Source organism: Mytilus galloprovincialis, chromosome 2 (genome assembly GCF_965363235.1).
Source record: "Mytilus galloprovincialis chromosome 2, xbMytGall1.hap1.1, whole genome shotgun sequence".
Lineage (NCBI taxonomy): Eukaryota > Metazoa > Mollusca > Bivalvia > Mytilida > Mytilidae > Mytilus > Mytilus galloprovincialis.
The window spans coordinates 28,484,042-28,507,069 of NC_134839.1; the positions used below are offsets into that span (position 1 = coordinate 28,484,042).

At 33.1% G+C, this 23,028-nt stretch overlaps 1 protein-coding gene across 2 annotated transcripts in view; it reads left to right on the plus strand.

The window, feature by feature from the left end:
* The window catches only part of LOC143063308 (uncharacterized), a 36,083-nt gene that overhangs the window by 8,560 nt on the left and 4,495 nt on the right, over positions 1 to 23,028 (plus strand). The window contains exons 2-5 of one of the 2 annotated variants that reach the window (XM_076235371.1): positions 16,899 to 16,995; positions 17,713 to 17,775; positions 20,402 to 20,987; positions 21,894 to 21,965. In XM_076235371.1, the coding sequence (XP_076091486.1) occupies positions 16,906 to 16,995; positions 17,713 to 17,775; positions 20,402 to 20,987; positions 21,894 to 21,965 (811 nt within the window). In that variant the 5' untranslated portion in view covers positions 16,899 to 16,905. The remainder of the gene's footprint in view (positions 1 to 16,898; positions 16,996 to 17,712; positions 17,776 to 20,401; positions 20,988 to 21,893; positions 21,966 to 23,028) is intronic. The other variant, XM_076235372.1, reaches the window with a different exon arrangement.

Consider the following 23,028-nt stretch of genomic DNA (forward strand, 5'->3'; position numbering starts at 1 on the left):
AAATGGTGTCAAGGGCTTATTCTTTTATCCACTTTTGATAATTTCCGAATAAAAATTTTATTAGTTTAATAGTTTGTTTCATCGCCTGTATTAAATGTTAAAAGAATCAACAGTTGAAAGCAAATTCAAAATTAACCACAATAAAGTTTATTTAATCAAATTTGCCAATTTCATAATTCATAAACAAAAGGAAATTTAATCTCACCTATGAACAAGAAAACAGATGGGCGCAGATAATTTTAGCGAAAAACTACTAGGGGACATTTTAGCGCAGACATTAGAGCCCATTTTAGCGCAGGATTAATCCGTTCGGCTGTATTTTCGATAGCCCATTTTAGCGAAAACTTTCCTAGTTGAATAATACTAAGACCACGAGCATTAATTTATGCTGGCTTAATATTAAAGTTGTATGTATATATATATATATATATATATATATATATATATATATAATGTTCACTTCGGTTCATCATGGAAATAAAAGTAATTCTATAGTTGTCACTCAGCTATTTACGTTTTTTTTTTTTTTATACTATCATCAAATTGCAAACAACAACATATATAAAAATACAATGTATAGACGAATGTGCACCACAATCTAGACAAGGTAAAGAGAAATATCAGTTCCTACTGCAACTTTATGAACAGTATTGTACAGGGGGTATACCCAGAGCCCATTACTTACGTTCTCTTGAATATAAATTCCAGGCTAGAACGGTCTTTTAAAATTTGATTTTAAAATTTTAGTGAACTATATTTTAATGGACATGATATTTTTTAAATTGTGCTGTCTTGCTTCTATTTAAAAAAAATATTGATCATTAATCATTAATCATAAAATGGATTAAAGCATTGCTCTAAAATGGGCATTGATAATTTCCATTTTCGCTCGAATGGGTTTAAAGTTTTGGGCTAAAATTGGCTTTACTTTGGCGCTAAAACGTTAGATTTTTTTCTCTAAAATGTCCTACCAATGCGCTAAAATGTCCTCCGCCGAAACAGATACAGATATTAATTTTAACTAGATTCGAAAAAAAATCTGTTAAGATATTGTATCAAAATTATGATAATTTGAAATAAAAATTTATAAATTTGATATATCAGATCCCTTTTGCACTGATTGTGCATGCGCATATGTTTTCTCTTCTAGATCTCGCGCATGGGTCTTTGTTTTTAATAAAAAAGTGTGCAAACAAAATAAATATTGAAACAAACATATAAAATATAAAGAAAAATGCAAGGATGAACTTAAGGATGTTTCATTAATCCTTGTATGTGCCCATCGAAATTGATAAAGAAGCATGCCAGGATTTTGAGGAAGGGAAAGCATTTTTTATCCTTGCATGTTCCCATGTCCCTAGAAACACACTATCCATTCTTTCTGATTTGAAAATGTGCAATATAAATTGATCCTTTTTCTATTATAATCGTTCGTTCTAAGACACCAGGTCCCATGTACTAAATAGAGAACGTTCAAACTAGGCCCCCAAACTGCCTCAATAATAGATAAAAGGGGAGGGAGAGGGTTTCAGAAACATTAAACCTGTTAAGAAAGTTTTGTATAAGCATTCAATGACATATTTGTCGCTGGACGTCAGATAAACAATGAATCAATACACAAAAAAATGCGCCAATTTGGGTTACGCAATGTTTCAATCAATCTCATTATTATACATGTAATTAAATCATACTATTGGTAGAGAAATTCACAATTTGTTATTTCTAATTGATAATTTGTTATATATTTATTGATAATCTGATATATCAAATTGATAATTTGTTGTACCAAATTGATAATCTGTTATATCAAATTGATAATTTGTTATATTAAATTCATATTTTGTTATATCAAATTCATAATTTGTTATATCAAATTCATAATCTGTTATATCAAATTGGAAAAAGTTACAGTACTGTTAATTAGCATGGTACGTAAAGGCTTCCGTAATTTGCGACGTTAGGCACTACATGTCAAGTTTTACAGAACGTAACGTCAAAACAAGTAACATTAAGACTAGACAAAAGTAGTCGCTGACTGTGTCGTTAATTCTTCCGACATGTGATCGAAAATGGGTTCAAAAAAATCCATGAACAGTCACTGAGATTTTAATGTTATATAGTATTTTTGTGCTATTATAATTTCAAATTTTCTCCCCTCCAAAACTGTATAATATGACTTATCATACTTGTAACAAAAATGTAGAAAACGGCGTTTTGTGACATTTTGACTAGACAAAAACAAAAAGATCGCTTTTATTTTTTTTTCAATATTTTCTCTTAAAACTTCGACACAATATTTGTTCATACACTTAAAAAAATAGTTTTCACGTTTGAATAAAATTTCATATCGTAGAAAAGACTGCAACTGCCTATTACTTTTCATAAGACACTTAACAAATACGCCAAAACGTCAGAAAACGGCGAGTGTGACATTTCAACGGATTTAATAAAATGAACAATTTAGGACATAATTTAAACAATACTTAATAATTGAAGACATAGAAAGTTGTATATTTATTGTATAATTTTGACACAAGAAGGTTGGATATGTAAATTGTGGTTTGAATCTGCAGCATTCGTTCGAATTTTGAAGAGCTCCAAAAAATATGCGAGATTTGGGTTTTGTGACAGAAATACAAATTTCAAAAAATCATGAATTCTGGCACGATCTTTTAAAATGTTGTAACAAAACTTATTATTTTTTTCCTTATTATATACGGAATAAAAAGATATATCATTTTCGGAATAATCTATTTGAATTACCTTTTAAAATCACTCTTAACTTCACCCCTATCCATATTTTTTTTCTATTTTCGGCTTGACCACAAAACAAAGTGAACTTTTCGTCCTGGTCAGACGCGTCCAGTTAACGATGACGTCATAATTAAAACATACACCATTAACACCAAAGACTACTCTTGCTATGAGTACAACTTTTTTTTAATAAGTTTAAAAAGTGACAAGAATAACTTCAAAGCAACGCTGATCGTATGTCGCGGTGTTACGTGTCTACACGCTCAAAATCAGTATTATGAGGGATCATTCGAGTAACAAAATGAATAAAAGTATTGATTTTAAGGCATATTCCATTTCTACTTTTAATTACGCACATTTTGATATATACATTTATATAGTTATCAATTCCGAAACTTCTAACAAATGCAATAAAGGCGAACTGGAAAGCAAAACCCGTATTATCACCAACACCGTACGCGACGTCTGTACATTTATACTTATTCATTATTAATATGACATTTCTCTTTTTTACACATAGCAAAATTAAAGCTATGTAAGGACAATACGTCTATGTACTGTAGTGTGTTTTACATTCATTGTGATTTATAAGCAAACTGCATCGTCGCGGGAAAAGTACTACAGAAGCATTTAGTGTTGAAGGCCAATTTTGAAATGTCTCAGAAATCATGGCTGAAAAGTTAGTGAAAATATTAATAAATATACAATTCTGGGATATAAAATTAACAAGAGTAAAAGCAGAGACTGAATTTATTCTTTTAATAAAAAATCAAAATATTGCAATGAGTTTGTGTTTGTGCATGTGTATTCAAATCTACGTTGTCTCATATTCGGGTTTACGTCGAAAGATATTATAAGTTATCTACGTTCATATCTACGGATATGAACGTAGATAACGAATTTATCCCCGGTCTTAGTCCGAATCGGGTAAGTTTTATGGAAATTCGGGTACAAAGTGGTACGTGAAAACAACGGTTTTTTTTCATTATCTAAAAAAGTTTTGTTGAAATTTGGAAATTATACATATTTTTACGGGTATGCAGGGTAGAACCCTACATGTAGTCAAATATAAGACGTTTTTAATACGGAGACAGAGAAACTGGATTGAGTCAAATTTGGCGCTCAATGTTGTGAGAGTTACGTCATAGATGCTGTGATGTCAACGTGGGTCATTTGCATAGTCCCTTTCCTTGAAAATGTGGCAGTTAAGCGATGCATTTAATGAAATGAGTGTAAATGATCGGCATGATAGGACAAAATCGTTAATGAATCAAATATTTAATTACAAATATCATAGATAATCTTCAGAATTCAATATTTCACAAGGAGCAATCATGGAACTAAGGAAAGCTTGCGTGAAGTTCCCCGGGATAATGGTTAGCAACGTCCGGGGATATGGGTTAGCAACACCCAGGGCTATGGGTTTTGTAACGACGCGTGTTAACCAATCAAAATCCTAGATATATACTAAGCCGGGGATAAATATATTATCACATGATTAATAGTAAATACAGTATTTTTGCATATTTGATAAATAGCCTGCTGTTTAATCCATATCGCGCAACTTTGATGTGCACCCTTTATCGCATACCCCTACTTTTTTTTTTTTTTTTTTTTTTTAAATAGTCAGTTTTTTAGCTCAACTGGCCTAAAAGGCCAAGTGAGCTTTTCTCATCACTTGGCGTCCGGCGTCCGTCGTCGTCCGTCGTCGTCCGTCGTCCGTCGTCCGTCGTCGTCGTTAACTTTTACAAAAATCTTCTCCTCTGAAACTACGGGGCCAAATTAAACCAAATTTGGCCACAATCATCATTGGGGTATCTAGTTTAAAAAATGTGTCCGGTGACCTGGCCAACCATCCAAGATGGCCGCCATGGCTAAAAATAGAACATAGGGGTAAAATGCAGTTTTTGGCTTATAACTCAAAAACCAAAGCATTTAGAGCAAATCTGACATGGGGTAGAATTGTTGAACAGGTGAAGATCTATCTGCCCTGAAATTTTCAGATGAATCGGATAACCCGTTGTTGGGTTGCTGCCCCTGAATTAGTAATTTTAAGGAAATTTTGCTGTTTTTGGTTATTATCTTGAATATTATTATAGATAGAGATAAACAGTAAACAGCAATAATGTTCAGCAAAGTAAGATTTACAAATAAGTCAACATGACTGAAATGGTCAGTTGACCCCTTTAGGAGTTATTGCCCTTTATAGTCAATTTTTAACCATTTTTCATAAATCTTAGTAATCTTTTACAAAAATCTTCTCCTCTGAAACTACTTGGCCAAATTAATCCAAACTTGGCCACAATCATCTTTTGGGTTAGTAGTTTGAAAAATGTGTCCAGTGACCCGGCCATCCAACCAAGATGGCCGCCATGGCTAAAAATAGAACATGGGGTAAAATGCAGTTTTTAGCTTATAACTCAAAACCCAAAGCATTTAGAGCAAATCTGACATGGGGTAAAATTGTTTTTCAGGTCAACATTTATCTGCTCTGAAATTTTTAGATGAATCGGACAACCCGTTGTTGGGTTGCTGACCCTGAATTGTTAGGTTTAAGGAAATTTTGCTGTTTTTGGTCATTATCTTGAATATTATTATTGATAGAGATAAACTGTAAACAACAATAATGTTCAGTAAAAGTAAGATTTACAAATAAGTCAACATGACCGAAATGGTCAATTGACCCCCTTAGGAGTTATTGTTCTTTATAGTCAATTTTTTAACAATTTTCATAAAATTTGTAAATTTTTACTAACATTTTCCACTGAAACTAATGGGCCAAGTTCATTATAGATAGAGATAATTTTAAGCAGCAAGAATGTTCAGTAAAGTAAGATGTACAAACACATCACCATCACCAAAACACAATTTTGTCATGAATCCATCTGCTTCCTTTAATATTCACATAGACCAAGGTGAGCGACACAGGCTCTTTAGAGCCTCTAGTTTTTTCTTAAGAAAAAATTTCCTCAAAATAGGTCCAAGAGAATGGTCATTCGGGCATGACCCAATTTATTGAGTGACGTCATTGTTTGTTATGTGACGTCACGAACGTCAAGTTTTCATATTTTTTGGCACACTAAATGGAACTATAAAAAATACAAAACACACAAAAAATACAATAATAAACAAAATATTTTTAAAACAACAGCACAAAATTGTAAGGTAACCCAAGTGCTTCGGATAAGTAATCATTGGCGGATCCGCCACTGGTAATTGAGCAGTTCTATTAAGGCCTTTGAAACAAGACAAAAGTAGAACTGAAGGTAACCCAGTGCTATGGATTAGAAAACAGTTCATATAATATAATACTCTCCTGTTGAAATATATGTTAAAGTGTATAAAACATGGCAAAATCCGTATCACATGCCGTATCACCCTCGACCAATATGATCCCTCGGGCCCTGATATTGGTGGCTCGGGATGATACGACATACGATACGGATTTTGCCATGTATTATTCTCTATTTATATATATAGATATGTTTGGTAATCATGATCTCATTTTTGTCCCTTTTCGACTTTTTATTTTGTTTGTATGGTTTGATATTCGGTAAAATCGAATTTTATCTTTCGGAAATAAAGTCAGTTTATACAAATCGTACTCATGCGGAACCTAGCATGCTACAATGTCATATACTTATAATATTGTTTACTTAGGGTTGTCAAATTATTTACGAGTGACAACATTGTCTTTACAAACTCAGCATGTTGTCTTGATAAGATATCACACACAGAAAAGACTGATCAGACGGATAAGAAATCAAAATCATGCGCGATAACTCGTACTGGCTTACCATGAGGAAAATAGTTGGCCATGGGGAGGGTGGTGGCAGTTATTCAACACATTTACATCAAAACTATTAGAATTTATAATTCTCTTGTTATAGAAAGTTGCAAAAGTATTCACATTTGTCCAACCCGCTTTACTCATAAAATCAGCTAAAGAAACATTGTACAGTTTAGCTTTAGACGTAGCTGCAAATCTCACTGAATGAGCACTAAATTGTCGAGCGTCTATACCCGATTTTTGCAAAACTACTTTAATTCAACGGGAAATAGTGCTTCAAGTCACTGTTTTGTGCGGCTTAATGTAACTGATAAGCAACTGATTAGTGTGAACACACATAAGTTCAGTACGTATAATATATTCTTTCAAAACAGTATATACACACAACCTCTTATCTGGAGGAAAAGCTCTCAGTTTGACATCTGGATTCTTATATCCTGGTCTAGACTGTTTTAATAAAACATCTAAATGAAAAACAAATTCATCCCTCAATTTTTCCATACAGTCAACACTTAAAAACTTCAGTGTTTGTACACGAGTAGCATTTGTTAATGCTATCAACATAACGTTCTTCAAAGTTACTTCTTGTAAAGTTAACATATATACAGGTGAAAGCTTTCTCAAGTAGTTCAAAACTAATGATACATCCCATAAACAAATGTTCTTAGATTTTATTGGTCTAAGATTATAAACTCCTTTCATAAATCTGACTACTAAAGGATGTGCTCCTACAAGGACATTGTCTATCACTAAACCTAGTACAGAAAGAGCAGATCTGGCTTCATTTATGGAACTGTAGCCAAGACCATTTTCAAATAAAATAGTCAAATAATCTAGCACTATATTTATAGAAATTTGAACTTCACTAATTTTCCTTTCACGACAGTAAGAAAACCACTTTTTGACAAATACTTTGTACTGTTTTTTAGTGCTTTTCCTCCAAGAGCATAACATGATGCTGGCAGTTTTTGTCGAAATTCCTCTGTCAATAAACTGTTTCCTGATACATGACCATATTATTAGATTCAATGTTTTGTTCAATGGATGGACAGTGTCTTTGTAAGGAAGAGTCAGTAGTTCTGTCCTTGCCACAAACAGTATGGGTGTATCGATTAACATCTGCATCACCAGAGTAAACCATGCTTGAGTCGGCCATAACGGTGCTACTAAAATAACTGTTGTCTTGTCTTTCAAGATCTTCTGAACATATCTGCCTAGTAAACAGAAAGGGGGAAATAAATAGCATTTAAAATCACTCCAGTCTATAGAAAAAGCATCTATAAAACTAGCATCGGGGTCAGGTTTCCATGAACATAACCTTTTCAATTGTGAGTTGAGGCGAGATGCAAATAAATCAATTTGGGGTTCACCCCAAGTTCACATATATCACAAAAGATGTCTTTGTTTAGATGCCATTCAACTTGATCATTGAACTTTCTAGATTCGGCATCTGCAATATTATTTTCAGTTCCAGCAACGTGGCTAGCAGTGAGTCACACATTTTGTTTCTTTTCCCAAAACCAAATAGATTTTGCAATAGTGTTACAACATATTGACTTGATTCCACCCATTTTATTGACATAGCTTACAGCTGTAGTATTGTCATTTAATATGTTCATATGTGTAAAACATTTTAATTGAGATTCAAATGATTTCAAACCATACAAAATTGCAAGTAATTCTAAATAATTTATATGATATTTTTGTTCATCAGGGGTCCATCTACTTCCTGTTTTGTTGTCATTAAGTACTGCTCCCCAGTCAGAGAGTGAAGCATCAGTTTGTAAAATAATTTGTGGATTAACTCTGGACTGTATATAAGTACTACATGACCACCAAAGAATTTCTTTTTTTTTATTTTATCAGTTATTTCCATATTGACATCAAAATTGCCCTTTGCCATCTTTAAGGCATGTATTTTTTTCTATTTCAATATCTCTATAATACAGTTGACCATAATCAACAGCAGAAAAACTTGAGAATATCAAACCTATATAACTAGCAACTTCTCTTGTTTTTGAGTTTTGTCTTGAAGTAATTTAGGACTTTTTTCATGTATCAGTTCTTTTTTTTGTCTTGTGTTAAAGTGACAATAATTTTTTCAGAGTCTTTCAAAAACCCCGAAAATTGAATTTTCTTTGTAGGTATAAGAACAGATTTTTTCTTATGTACTATGAATCCCAAATCAGATACTAATTTTACAGTATCTTGGATATTTAGACTACACTCTACATATCAGCCTATCAATCATCAATATAACCTATATTGATATGACCTGATCTGCGGAGTGTAGCATATACCACTTTCATAAGTTTTGTGAATAAACGTGGTGCACTTGCCAACCCATTTGGTAAGCAAGTATATTGATAAATAGAACCTTTCCAAATAAATCTCAAATATTTGTGATATTGCTCATCAATGGGCATTGAATATAATAAGCATGGCGCAGATCGACACTAGCCATGTAACACTTTTGTTTTATCAAATGCAATGCCATTTCAAAAGTGTCCATTTTAAAATGGTGATACTCTACATGTTCATTTAACTTTTAAAAATTTAGTATCATCCGATATTCACCATTCTTTTTTGGTGTCACAAATATTGGTGAAATATATTCTCCTTCAATAGATTTCACCTTTTCAATTACTTTAATATTCAGTAAATTTTGAATTTCTGCATCTATTATTCTAGTATCATTATTATTTGCTACTGTATTTCTAATAGTTGCTTGATTTTGAATAGGATGTATACCATCAATAAATTTAATGGGACATTTTTGAGCAATATCTAAAATATTACTATCTCAAGTTATTTCTTCTCATTTATTTATAAAATTTTTCAATCTACCTGCTACAAAATTTATACTCACAACATCAGATTTTAATATCTGTATTTGTTATGAGTCCACCTGGAGATTTTTGATTCTCCAGTTTTATCTGAGCCTGCACGAGATGCTCTACCAGTGCATCTACCAGAGATCCTAAAATACCAGGTCTACGACCGCCTCTAAATCCACTGTAAAAACTACCCCTTCCTCGGATTTTATTTGATATTCTACTACACTTGCCAATATCTATATTCGTAACATCAGATTTTAATATCTGTATTTGTTGTGAGTCCACCTGGAGATTTTTTATTCTCCAGTCTTATCTGAGCCTGCACAAGATGCTCTACCACGGCCTATACCTCTACCACGGACAGTGCCTCTACCAGAGATCCTAAAATACCAAGGTCTACGACCGCCTCTAAATCCACTGTAAAACCTCCCCTTCCTCGGATTTTATTTGATATTCTACTACACTTGCCAATATCATCAATAGTTTTGACCACATCACCACCAAATAGGTTTTTATCATAAGGGACTGTAGCATTCATCAAATGTCCATATTCACCAAAGATATCATACTTCATGAGAGTTCTTCTCATTTAGCATACCAATCTGTTAGCATGCCCCATCAGAGCGAGTGAATCCATACAATCGTCTAACATATTGATTTGCTCAGTACACTCCTCTTTCTCTAACATTAAATCTAGTTTATTAATAACTTTAGCCATGACAGTACCTGTCTTCACAACTACAGACTGAATAGGTTTCATTTTGTTATCCACTTTTTAGTCTCGGGACTTAAAATATCCCAAATAACCTGGTCAGTTTGAACAGTAACGAGACCGTCACAATTTTGTGGTCTCTGAAGTTTCTCATCTTTCATGAGATCTGAAAAACTCTCAGAAGAAATTCCATTTCTAAAAATATCAGTTATATTATTAGCCAACTGTTCATTAATAGATGGTGCATACTTTTCACTAGACCTTATTATTTTGCTCATGCTAGCAAATCTTGTCTCTTCGCAAGAGTCAGATTTTTGTTTCTTACTAGGGGGTTCATCCCTTTTTTCATTATCTGCTTGGACCTCGTCACAAGCGTCATCATAACAGTCAGACTCATTTTGATTTTCATCATCATACTGATATTCCTCATCATATAGAGCGTCTATTATCTTGTTCATGTTATCAACCCTACAGTTGGTTTTTACTTGTTCAGATCTTATCTGCTTAAGAATATCAAGCATTTCATTGTTTTTATTAGCGTCACCACTGACACTACCTGACACTACTAGACGTTGCTTTAGAAGTGGACGGCGTACTCGAGGAAGGGGGCTTACCCTGAACAGCAGACTTGGACGAAGCATTGGAAGTTTTCGACCTTGTTTTAGACTCCTTGGGTTTATCAAAAAGTAAAGCATCTTCATCCTCTAATCTTAAATAGTCATCGTCTATACTCTCCGCCTTCTTATCAGGCATTTTCTCTGACTTTTTGTCACGAGTCTGTATCATGGCGTCCGCCATATTCGTTTACTGTATCAGGGGCGGATCCAGGATTTTGGAAAGGAGGGGGGGGCTAAAATTTAAAAACACATTTGGAGACCTTTTCAGGGCCTAAAAACATAAAATAAGTGTATATATATACACTTTTTAAACGATTCTAGTCGTGGGCATGTATATTTTGTAGTTGCTGTAAAGTGTAAGGGTTGGACTTTTGCGATTCGAAGTTCCTATCAATTGTCTATCATAAAATGATAGTACGGATTTAAAGCTATGTGCTAATAAATTTAATGTGGGACTTTTCAGTAAAAAATAGACATGTGCAATTCTGGCGGACTTCTTGTTGTAAACCAGATATACGCCGGTCTATTCGATGAATATTTCAATACGACGGACACGAGTTAAAAAAGACAAAACAAGAAATGTTTATCCAAATGTTTGGTTGATATTTTTCACCCAACAAAATTAAGGGAAGTGAGGGGTTCTAAATCAACCAAAGGGTACCAATGGGTCTGAAATTACAACGAATTTATGAATGACGATCGAATATGTCGACATAAAGGCCACACCCAGCAGGCAGGTTGCAGTCTGGTCTTAAAAAAAGTATTCAATATAGCAGTAAGGCGAAACAGACATTCCGGTCAGACATGCAAACCCCGGCCACAAAAAAATACGCCCGTTTTTATACATCATGTTCAGTCATTCTTTTGGATTTTCGTTTCTAATAGCAAAAAAGTGGACAAGATTATTGTTTTAAATCTAGATACGGCCAGAATTTTTGTTAAATGCAAATATCAGAGTCAATTCTTTTTAAAAAAGTTATTTTTACTGTTTTGATACTATCGCAATTTGAAAATTTCGTAGCAAGGATTTGTATAATAAGTCTTACTATACAAATCCTTGTTCGTAGTTATGGTGCATTGTTATTCATCGTGCCGACTTGAAAGAAAACTTATTCGATCTGCTTTGATTGTCACAAATTTATATACAAAATAAGAATGAAACCAAGAATTTCTATTCATAGAAAATTCTCAAAATACTGTAACAATTTAGGAGGAAGCCTGATTATAATTCAAAAGTAATCAATCTTTTACTTTTCAAATGCATATTTACCTTTATTTACCCAACAAGAAATTTTCTAATGAGCCGTTGAATTTCGTCCGAATATTACCAAAATATTCAATTTCATATAAATTGATACCGTCATGTGTTAAGACAGGTATTGATGAAATCGGTATATATCACTTAAGGTGCATTCACATGATACGATTTTCCGTTCGATTTTCCATTCGACTTGACACCGTCGCACAGGTAAATCGTACAGCGTTCTGTTCACACGATACGATTTTCCATTCGATTTTCATCAGATTTGAACAAGTGCTTTTTTTTATATTTCTAAACGCAGCAACTTCCGAGATTATCTTTATACGCAAGTATTATTAAAGTTTAAACAAATATTTATTGAAGGGTGATTTGATAATGAATTTCCGAGGACTATTCAGTGGCGGATCCAGAGGGGGGCGTAGAGGGCGTACCCTCCCCCCTTTTGCTTGGACTTTTTTTTTGTAAAAATTATTAATCAGACTTAGACTTCGTGAAATTTGCCATTTCCCGTGTATTTTGTTTTTATGGACATTTCTTAACTTATAACGATAATTATTGCTCGTATTTACTGTAATATATCATTGGTTATGTCAATGTCATGTGATTCCTACGGCGGTGTTAACCAGTGCGTCGAAAAAAAAAAACCGTCATTCTCATTTTGAAATTCAGATTACAGTAACACTTAATTTAAATTTAAACATATTTATTTATAGTGGATTGGGAAACAAGTTTTGCAACTTATATTAATCCCTTTCCACTTTGCGGGTGCGAGTGCTGCCTTGTAGCGGCATTAACACTTGCTTATGATGAAGGTGACAAGCATGACACCTTCAAAGCAACAAAGGATTGAGTAAGAACGTACTGACTTCTATTTCATAATTCCACCAAACAGAAAGTAATGACTCTATTACACTCTCATGAAAGTTTCATAGCAATATTATGTATCTACGAAAACATGTTTTTTGATCCCAAAGGCCCCAGCCTATAGATAACATAGCTGAATAATGATCCCCAGTCAGTAAGTTCTAGATATGTATTTTATGTCTTATAAATGTATGGACTATTTGATTTGAGGGGGTAATTATCTGAGAGGTTTCAGAGAAAAAATCTTACCCTGATTTCTGTCTTAATCAAAAATTCTGGTCGTATATATCTGGATTGAAAACATTAATTTTGTCCACTTATTTTCTATTAGAAACAAATTTTTCAAATATAATTATTTAGCATAAAATGAACATGATGAATAATAAACGGGTGTTATTTTTTGTTGCCGGGGTTTGAATGTAAATCCCATATCTGACCGGAATATTTGTTTCGCCTAACTTATATATAGAATACTTTTTTCAAGGCCCGATTGCAACCTGCCTGCTTGGTGTGGCCATTATGTCTCCATTTGTCGACCGTCATTCATAAATTTGTTTTCTTTTCAGACTCATTCGTAGACTTTAGTTAATTTGGAACCCTCACTTCCCTTTTTTGCTGAAACATTTCAACTAAACATTTGGACAAAAAATGTTTGTTTGTTTCTTATCTCGTGTCGGTTTATTGTAAATTTCATCGATAGCCCGGCGTCTATCTTGTTTACAACATATAATTGTGAGGTTTTACTAAATAAAACAAACGAGAAATTTCCATGTCCATTTTTTACTGCTAACTCCCACATCAATTATATTAGTACATATATAGCTTTCGATCTATCCAATCGTTTTATAATGGGAGAATACGGCATCAAAAATGTCCGACCCTTACACTTTACAGCAACTATAAAAGATGCATGCCCAACTTTAGGAACCGTGTAAAAAGTTCATTGTACACTTATTTTATGTTTTTTAGCCTAAAAAGGTCCAAAAATATTTCGCCTCGCTCCGCTTTGCGAAATTCAATTTACTTCGCCAACTCTTTCCAAAATCCTGGATTCGCCCCTATACTCTGACACAAAATAGTGCTTTTGATGTCATTGTTTACTTAAACTAACCAACAAATATGCAGAAATGAAATTTTTTGGTAAAAGGAAATATATTTAGACCATTTTGAGTCAAAATTCACTTAGCTATGAGTTTGCGTTAAAAATTCAGGATTAATGCGTTACATAGTACACTAATTTAAGATTTCCAGAAAACCGGTAGTTTGGTAGTACCTGTGTTTTCAAAATCAGAAATTTCATATAAGACTTTAAACATCGGTTGAAAATTGGCATGTAGAAAGGTGATACATGTACAATTCAGGATATACCTCCTTTCCTTGAAGTTAAACTTAAGGTAAAATATTTAGATAGCTGTGAAAATTGAAAGATTTGGTAAACAGATACTGAGATAGGGATTTTTATTTGGTGGTCTGACACCTTTATTTTCGTTTTCCTCCCAAAATAACCCAAATTGAATAATCATAGGAAAAGATGACAAATGCGACTAAACCTATATAGAACACAGAGGCATGATGATTTATTTATTGTAGAAGGAAGAGAAGCGACACACAAAATGAGGTCTTCTCGTTTATTAGTATAGATACTTTTCTTCGAATTCTTGGTTGACTGTTCTAGAAACAACCTTATAACTTTATCTCAGCAGAGAGACTTAGAACGAATCTGCAAAGACTGGATATATGCACTGCATGCTAAAAGAGCCCAACTTTTGGAAAACAAATGAACAATCAGTTAGAGTTCGGTGCTTAACTTGCAAGTGGCTGTTAGTCGTGGGAATGTAACAAGTATTATACTATATATGTGTATATTCTTAATTAAATACTAAGTGATATAACTAAGTACTTGGTAGCAAAAATCATAATTAGTGCATATGAATATTAATTACCCCTAAATAATCTTGTAGACCCAAAATTGTGTTGACAAACTCTACTGTTTTATTTAAAACTAATTTTTATAGTTTACTTTTATCTTTTACCATTTAAGATTTTAAGTACATACAACTAAATAGAAAACCACACTAGTGCATAAAATTACCCATTACTAATACGGATTAGTAGTTCATTTCATTTCACTTTCCTTTTGCTAAGAGAAGTTTAAGCAACTGACAAGTTAGTATTTTTACAAAACAGAAAAAGATGTGTTCTTCATTCATTCGACTATTCAAGGTGTTTTATAATATTCAATTATTCATATTATTATGCGTAATGTTTAATTCTTCATGCACATAGGTTATAAAACATTTTCTAATGGCAATTATTCATTCAAACGACCAGTGCATAGAAAAGGGGGTGCCCTTGCATTCATGTTTTATTTGTGTATGTCAGTTACATTTATCTGTCACATTGTACATAGCTTTTGATTAAATGTTTAGTATAATAGTTTAGTAAGAAGTACATTAATTGTTTATTCAGAAGCAGGTTTAAATGAGATAAACTTACTTTGTCATTGTTTCCATAGAAACTATAAAATATATTATTCAAATTATCTCCCTTTCAAAATTCAAAATTAAATTGGTGTAAACAATGATACCTCTACAAAATAAACACAGAAAGGAAACTTTTGTCTAAATAATGAAAAAAAACGTAGGTGAAAAAAATTTCAAAATAGGTGCAATTTATACTATTTTAACTATGTATTATTTTGGTGAATTATTTGTAAATAAAAGTAATGATATAATACATTGTATTAATCAATTCATTATGAGCTCTTTTATTTGGGAATAAAACATCCTCTTTTAAACGCTTTGTCGATTATCATTAGCTGTGCCTTTCAAAGTGAAATATTTATAAATAGATATCAGAACGCGGAAGTGATAGGAAGCCTAATTTAGAACATTGTCTAGTCTAGAAGAAAGCCGGGAAGGAAATAGGTTGAGTTAAAAGTTAATTAATACTTAAGATTTGCATCATATACGGCTTGCACATTCAATGCACGGAACTGCTCACGACAAACAAATGGTGGCCCCTCGTAATCCTTTGGAGATATTTTGATAGTGGGTCTTCCCATGGATAGAAACATGTATGCAAGCGCCTGTGTATGAAACACTTCCTTAATCTTCCTTATTTTTTTGTAATTCTTGAACAGGCAAATTCATCCAATGTCCCTTCTCCTGACTTTGGAAGTGCTAAGGGATGTATTGCATTTACTAGCACTTGTCGCCCTAGCCAAGTACATGATACTATAGCAGTGGTAAGTTATACCAGGATTTACTTATTATTCACGATCATTAATTACGACGGCTTTGTGAAACGGCTGTAAAAGTTAACCTAAGATTTGTTAACGATAGTTGTCACTATGGATCTAATGACACGTAGACTTCCGAAGGCTTTGTAAAACGGTGGCCAGGTTTATGAACAAAAGATGACTATGTTTCCTTTTATACGAATTAAAAACGTTTAGAATGATGCGAAACGGAATATTGTCGTTTAAATTTATAAGCTTGATTTTTTCAATCGACTGATAAATTTAGTCGATTTGGCGTTCACACGGTCCGATTCCAGTCAAAACGTCGAATGGAAATAGCGTACGTTTCGATTTCAAAACGACGTTTCGACTTGACATTCGACTTCAGATTTTAGTGTTCACACGATACGATTTTAGTCGAAAGCAGGTGCACAAGTAAAAATCGAATGAAAATCGAATGGAAAATCGTATCGTAAACCTGACCTCTATGACGTTTGGGTCAATTAGGGGTCCCCTAGCCGTGCACATTAAATGACATATTATGCCGACTTTTTTGTCAATAACTATAACGTAATGTTATTAGGATCACAAATGTATTATATATATATAAAAAGAAGATGTGGTTTGATTGCCAATGAGTCAACTCTCTAAAAGAGACCAAAATGACACAGACATTAACAACTATAGGTCACCGTACTCCCATCAACAATGAGCAAAGTCCATACCGCATAGTCAGCTATAAAAGACCCCGAAATGACAATGAAAAACAAAAGTTTTGTAATGATATAACTATGCACATTTAACTATCTTATTTTACAATAGGTGAACTATGAGACACATCTGGAAAATATGCTTAACACTAGGTGTGCTGTCTGCATTTGTATTTATTTTCACTTCTGTGGAGGATATTTCATTAAATGTACGTATATATATTTTATTTCAAGCCTAGCTTTACTATTTATATATGCAAAGCAGTAACTTTACCATGGTGACACGAATCTTATTGGTTAATAATTCAAACATTCGGATTGCTACCAAAAACAAAAAATAACAACATAAAATATTTTTAAAAAATTGAAAAAGATCAGTGTAGAAACGACAAAACCACCATTTATCTGAACAGTTAGCTCCATGAGCCAAGCAGACAAAACTATCACTTATCTTCACAGTTGGCTACAGGAGCAACGCAGACAAAACCGTCATTTTCTATAGTAATTGGTTTCATGAGTCATACTTTAGTCTAATTAGGTTAATGATCGAAACTCAATTTATAATTTTCTGAAACAGTTTCCTCAATGATAGATGCTCAATAGTCCATTTTTCCTAACAGTTTGTTCCATGATCTTGAGCGACGCTAAAAACTCAATTTTATAAAGCAATTTACTCCAAGAACTATTAGTTAGTTTTCCCAAATAGATCACTTCATGAGCGACACTCAAACACATAGTCAGTATTCAGTATTTCATTAACTGTTAGCTCCAAGAGCAATTAATGCTCTATTTTCCGATCCCGAATTTCTGGTATTTCGAACATACAGGTTTAAATACTCTTCGTACTTGTCACATATATGTATATATTCTAAAACATACGTTTTTAGCTGTGTATTTATAATGCGATAGTTATTTCCTCGTTTTAGCAGCATCATGTACAGAGTGTGTTCAGCAGAGATGAGATGGAAAGCATTAATTTTACTGGACACGTGAGTAACATTTCAGGTTGCACTTTGTAAATACAGCTGTTTCTCAAACCACGCCTCTTTTGTGGAGTTTTAGAATATTCATAGAAAATTGATTTTGTTTACATACTGGTTCCCAGTTCTGATCTTTAGGTTGCATCTCATAGAGACATAACTGGAATTCCAATGGGAACAAACTGTGCTCCTCTACTTGCCGACTTGTTTCTTTATTATTATGAGGCTGACTTCATGCAGGAACTTTTTAGGAAGAAAGATAAGAAGTTAGCAATATCCTTTAACTCTACTTTCCGCTATATAGATGATGTTATTTCACTAAATAATTCAAAATTTGGTGACTATGTGGAACGCATCTATCCCATCGAGCTAGAAATAAAGGATACTACAGATACAGTTTAGTCGGCCTCATATCTTGACTTACATCTAGTAATTGACATGAGGGTCGATTGAAAACAAAACTTTACGACAAAAGAGATGATTTCAGCTTTCCAATTGTGAACTTTCCATTTCTAAGTAGCAACATTCCAGCAGCACCTGCATATGGGGTATATATCTCCCAATTGATACGATATTCCTGTGCTTGCATTTCCTATCATGATTTTCTTGATAGAGGGTTGCTGCTCACAAGGAAGCTATTAAACCAAGAGTTCCAGATGGTGAAGTTGAAATCATCCCTTCGTAAATTTTACGGACGCCATCACGAGTTGGATGACCGTTACGGAATAACCGTTTCACAAATGATATCGGATATGTTCCTTACGTCGTGACTACAATCCCCTTCCCTTTCATGAATGTGACCTACCGAATTTGACTATTTACCGGATTTGTTATCACATAAGCAACACGACGGGTGCCACATGTGGAGCAGGATCTGCTTACCCTTCCGGAGCACCTGAGATTACCCTCTAGTTTTTTTGGTGGGGTTCGTGTTGTTTATTCTTTAGTTTTCTATGTTGTGTCATGTATGCTGTTGTTTGTTTGTCTTTTTTTCATTTTTAGCCATGGCGTTGTCAGTTTGTTTTAGATTTATGAGTTTGACTGTCCCTTTGGTATCTTTCGTCCCTCTTTTGGAAAAGTTACCAAAAAATATACACGTGAATATTGTTTTTATTGAAATCTATGGTAACCCTACAGTCGAGGTAGGGATAGTTAAGAAATTTATTTTTAGTTTAAACTGTTAGAAAATCGGGGCATATAAATGTTGAAAATATGCCGCACAGCTCTATAGTTTGACCTTTAAAAAAAAATAGTAGTGCATATGAACTTTCCATTCTAGGATATAATTATTTTCAAAACATCATAGTCAAAGTAGTAGAGTTTTAGCCGTAAGGGTGTTCCTATGGGAAAATTCATTGTCAATATTTACAGAAATGCAACTTTCATAAGTAAGCGTATATATGTTTTTTATAAAATAACTACAGGATTTATTAATTGACATTGTATATCTAAAATATCAAGCTATGTTAAACAAAAGACTTGGTATTTTCTGCCTTTCCGCTAGACCCTATCACGTGGCAATGAAGAGTAGACCCTAGCACGTGGCAATGAAGAATAGACCCTAGCACGTGGCAATGAAGAATAGACCCTAGCACGTGGCAATGAAGAGTAGACCCTAGCACGTGGCAATGAAGAGTAGACCCTAGCACGTGGCAATGAAGAATAGACCCTAGCACGTGGTAATGAAGAGTAAGATCAAAGACTGGTCTGGGCGTAGTCAAAATAGTATGTCTTCTTGTGGACTTAATTACATTGTGAAACAGTAAAGTCCGGTTCTCTTTGTAGGTCTAGTACAAAGCAGGATTCACATAGTATCTACGTCATTCGATCTCTGGTGGATAGTACTCGTAGTCTCATTCGCAATCACACCACATCTTCCTATATATATATATATTTGCATTTGTCTCGCAATGTCATAATCTGGATATGCATTTAATTTGACGGTAGACGTTAAATATGTCTCCAACTATCCATCAATTTATATACATATGTGTAGTATGATACTATATGAATACTTTCACATATTCCACACAAGTTGCCTCAAATGCATTTATAGCACATCTTCTTATACATTTGTATCTATATATGGTATACAAATGCTACAAAAATATGAATTAAAACAGTATAATTAGAACATGAAGTACGATTAACTTATATCTGCCCAAATTTTGTTGATTTCAGCAAATACTATTGATAGATTAACTGTTACTTGCTCAGTGTTAAGTATAGCAAATATTTCATGCCTATTCAGGACGAGTCTACAAATAAGATAAAAAAAAAAACTGAACTAATGACAGACTGCCAGTATGGCTGGACATGTTTGATATCTTTGTCAGATTCATTATATTGATATTTATACTTCATTACTTGTGGTCGTCAGTGTGAAAGAGATTCCGTTCAAATCGGTGTTATGGGTCGTCTAAAACTTGCAGTGAGAAGAATGTTTGTTTGCTCCGTGTTAAAGCCCTCACTGTGAGTTTGAGATGGAGAACGGCAATAAATTCCTCGATCTTTTGTATTTTTGGCTGTGCATAGGCTGATTTTGTATCATGCATACTCCATATCCTGTCTTTCTTTCTTTTTTATTAAGTATAATTTTTGCTTTATGCATGTCTTTACAATATATATTTGATAGGTGACGCCTGGTGTGAAGATTTGTCGTCGAGATGACCTCTATACATTTTCAGCAGTAGCCAAGCCCAGTGCTGATTGGACAAAATACACCTCGATCGTCATAACGTCATGGTGTACAGGAAGCACACAGTTCAACTGCTTCTTATATTCTACAAATAAAAATATTGAAATGGTTAAAGCTACTTTAAGCAGGAAACGTTCAAATCATGGACGACCAAAACATTGTGCTTGTCAATATACATGCAATTTGGATAATGAATACCACCAAATTAAAGGCTACCTGACTCAAGTTGGTCTTAGTCCGCTAAAGGATATCAAAGAAGACTCTTGTCCTCAAATGAACAAAGTAATATATCCAACGAGACAATCTGGTAAAATGGCTATTTGTTCTAAAATGGCGTATGGTTCTCAGGAACCAATCAAACTGATTGAATGGTTTGAGTACAATCGTTTAATGGGCGTTGATCGCATCATTACCATGGTTCAGCTGATAAATAGAGACGCTTATAAAGTGCTTAAATACTACAACAAAACAGGATTGTTAGACATGGACATTTTTCCTTCTCCACTGCCAGGAATAGACATAAGTATGCATTCATTAAGTATTTCACAAATGTGCCTTTATTCTTGTAGACTGTTTGCTTATTACACTCACAAAAACAAAGCATTACAATTAAAACTAAATAAGGCATATTTTCATTGTTCCACACAATTTTTCCCTATTAAGGAAAGCCGCTGCAAATGCAGCGCATTCAAAGATGGCCGATGTTACTAAAGGTAGAAATCATCAGAAAAAAACAAGGAACAAAAATATTATTAGATAAATGCAGTATGGAAGAGTAAGTTATCCAGATATGGTATATAAGTAAACATCAACTGCATGATCTTCACTGATTTCAAAGACTACGCGACCGATATACGATTGGTTGCATGTCTATAGCATATTTTAAAATTTGCATTCAAATGTTTTTCGATAAAACCACTCAACCAATTCGAACTTCAAACAAGAATCATCGTAAAACGTTGTTTAATATTATTTCATTTTATTTTCTCTTCGGGATTGTCAACATGAACTCCATTTTATGTAGTATATGTTGAATATTATAGGGAATCGTCACAGGAACTTGTCTCAGATTTTCTTTCCCTATACACTTGTGCTATGTTAAGGTATATAGGGCAAATTCTGAGACAAGTGCCTGTGGGAATAGTGTTTGTGTAGCTGATAAGACTGAAGTAAATATTGTTTAAAATGACAGCTAAAAGATAATTTATTTATAATAACATCGAAATGCATCCCCTTGTCTGCATTCAAATAAGCTGTTAAATTGTTATCTTTTTAATTCCTATATATGGAATAACCAGCATTTTAATGAAATACAGTGAGTTATTGAATTTATATAGATAGAAATACTAAAACAACTGTTTTAAACTATATGTCTAGCTTTCAAATGTATTAGACCATATTTTCAATTTTTTAAAATGTATTTTTGCAGAAAAAAATGCCAACTGCAAGATAAAAGATAGAACTTCTTGTTTTAAAGACTTCAGCAAAGAGGAGCTAAAAGGTATTATTAAAATATTTTGATAAAATTTGTTTTTTTTACAAAATTAGTGCTTAAATGATTTTATTGCAAACTTTATTATATTTAAATTAAGCCTCTTTTTTCAGAGATGTGCAATCATATATCTTGAAAGTTATCCTCTTCAGACTACACCTTATATATCCGAATATTTGATTGTTACCAAGACAAACATGACAATATTTTCTAACAAACAATATTTAAATTCAAGCAACATTTATATTATATAAGTATAGTATATATTTAGATATTTTATAGGAGATGATACTTTTGCAAATTTTAAAGTAGAAGTACAACATTCTTAATGCAATTGTTTTTTAACATAAATATATAACATAACAAACATATAAGAAAAGTTCAAAATAGTCATAAATTTGTAACACATTAATTTGTTTTTATTATTACAGCTTGTGTGCATGCTTATATAGCTTATAACAGCTTCTATAATTTAGATACTAGTATAGTTTTTACACTTGCATTTAATTTTTTTGTAAATCAAAATTTATAATATGTTACTTTTATTAGATTAGAGTGAAAAGGTAAAATGTCAAAGTTAATCAGTTGAAAGTTTTGGTTGTGTAAATGAAGCTCGATAACTATTATTTTTGCATTGTATGGTAGACTTTCTTGTTGTCTCTGTGAAGCTTAGGAAACAAGCTCAAATGTTTTGTTGACACGGTCTGTTTTAAGAAGCGACCTGTGTTTAGTAGCATATATAAGTACAAGAGATTTTTGATTGCAGATTTTCCACATTGAATATTGTTGAGGAAAATAGAAATTTCGTATTGATACAGAACTACAAATTGAAAAGTAAAAGGGTCCCTATAGTATGAATACTGGTAGTGTCTCAGTAGTCTATCTGCCTTTATCGTATATATGCCTTTTCTCTCGCAATTTATATCTAAATTATTTGCTGCAAAACACCTAGCTGGCTAGTATTTGCACATTTTTGGCTAATTTTAATGGTCATAATGGTGAAATATAATCCCTTTTGGGTGTAACCATAGCAACAATCTGCATTTCTTTGATACAAAATATAGCAAAAAAG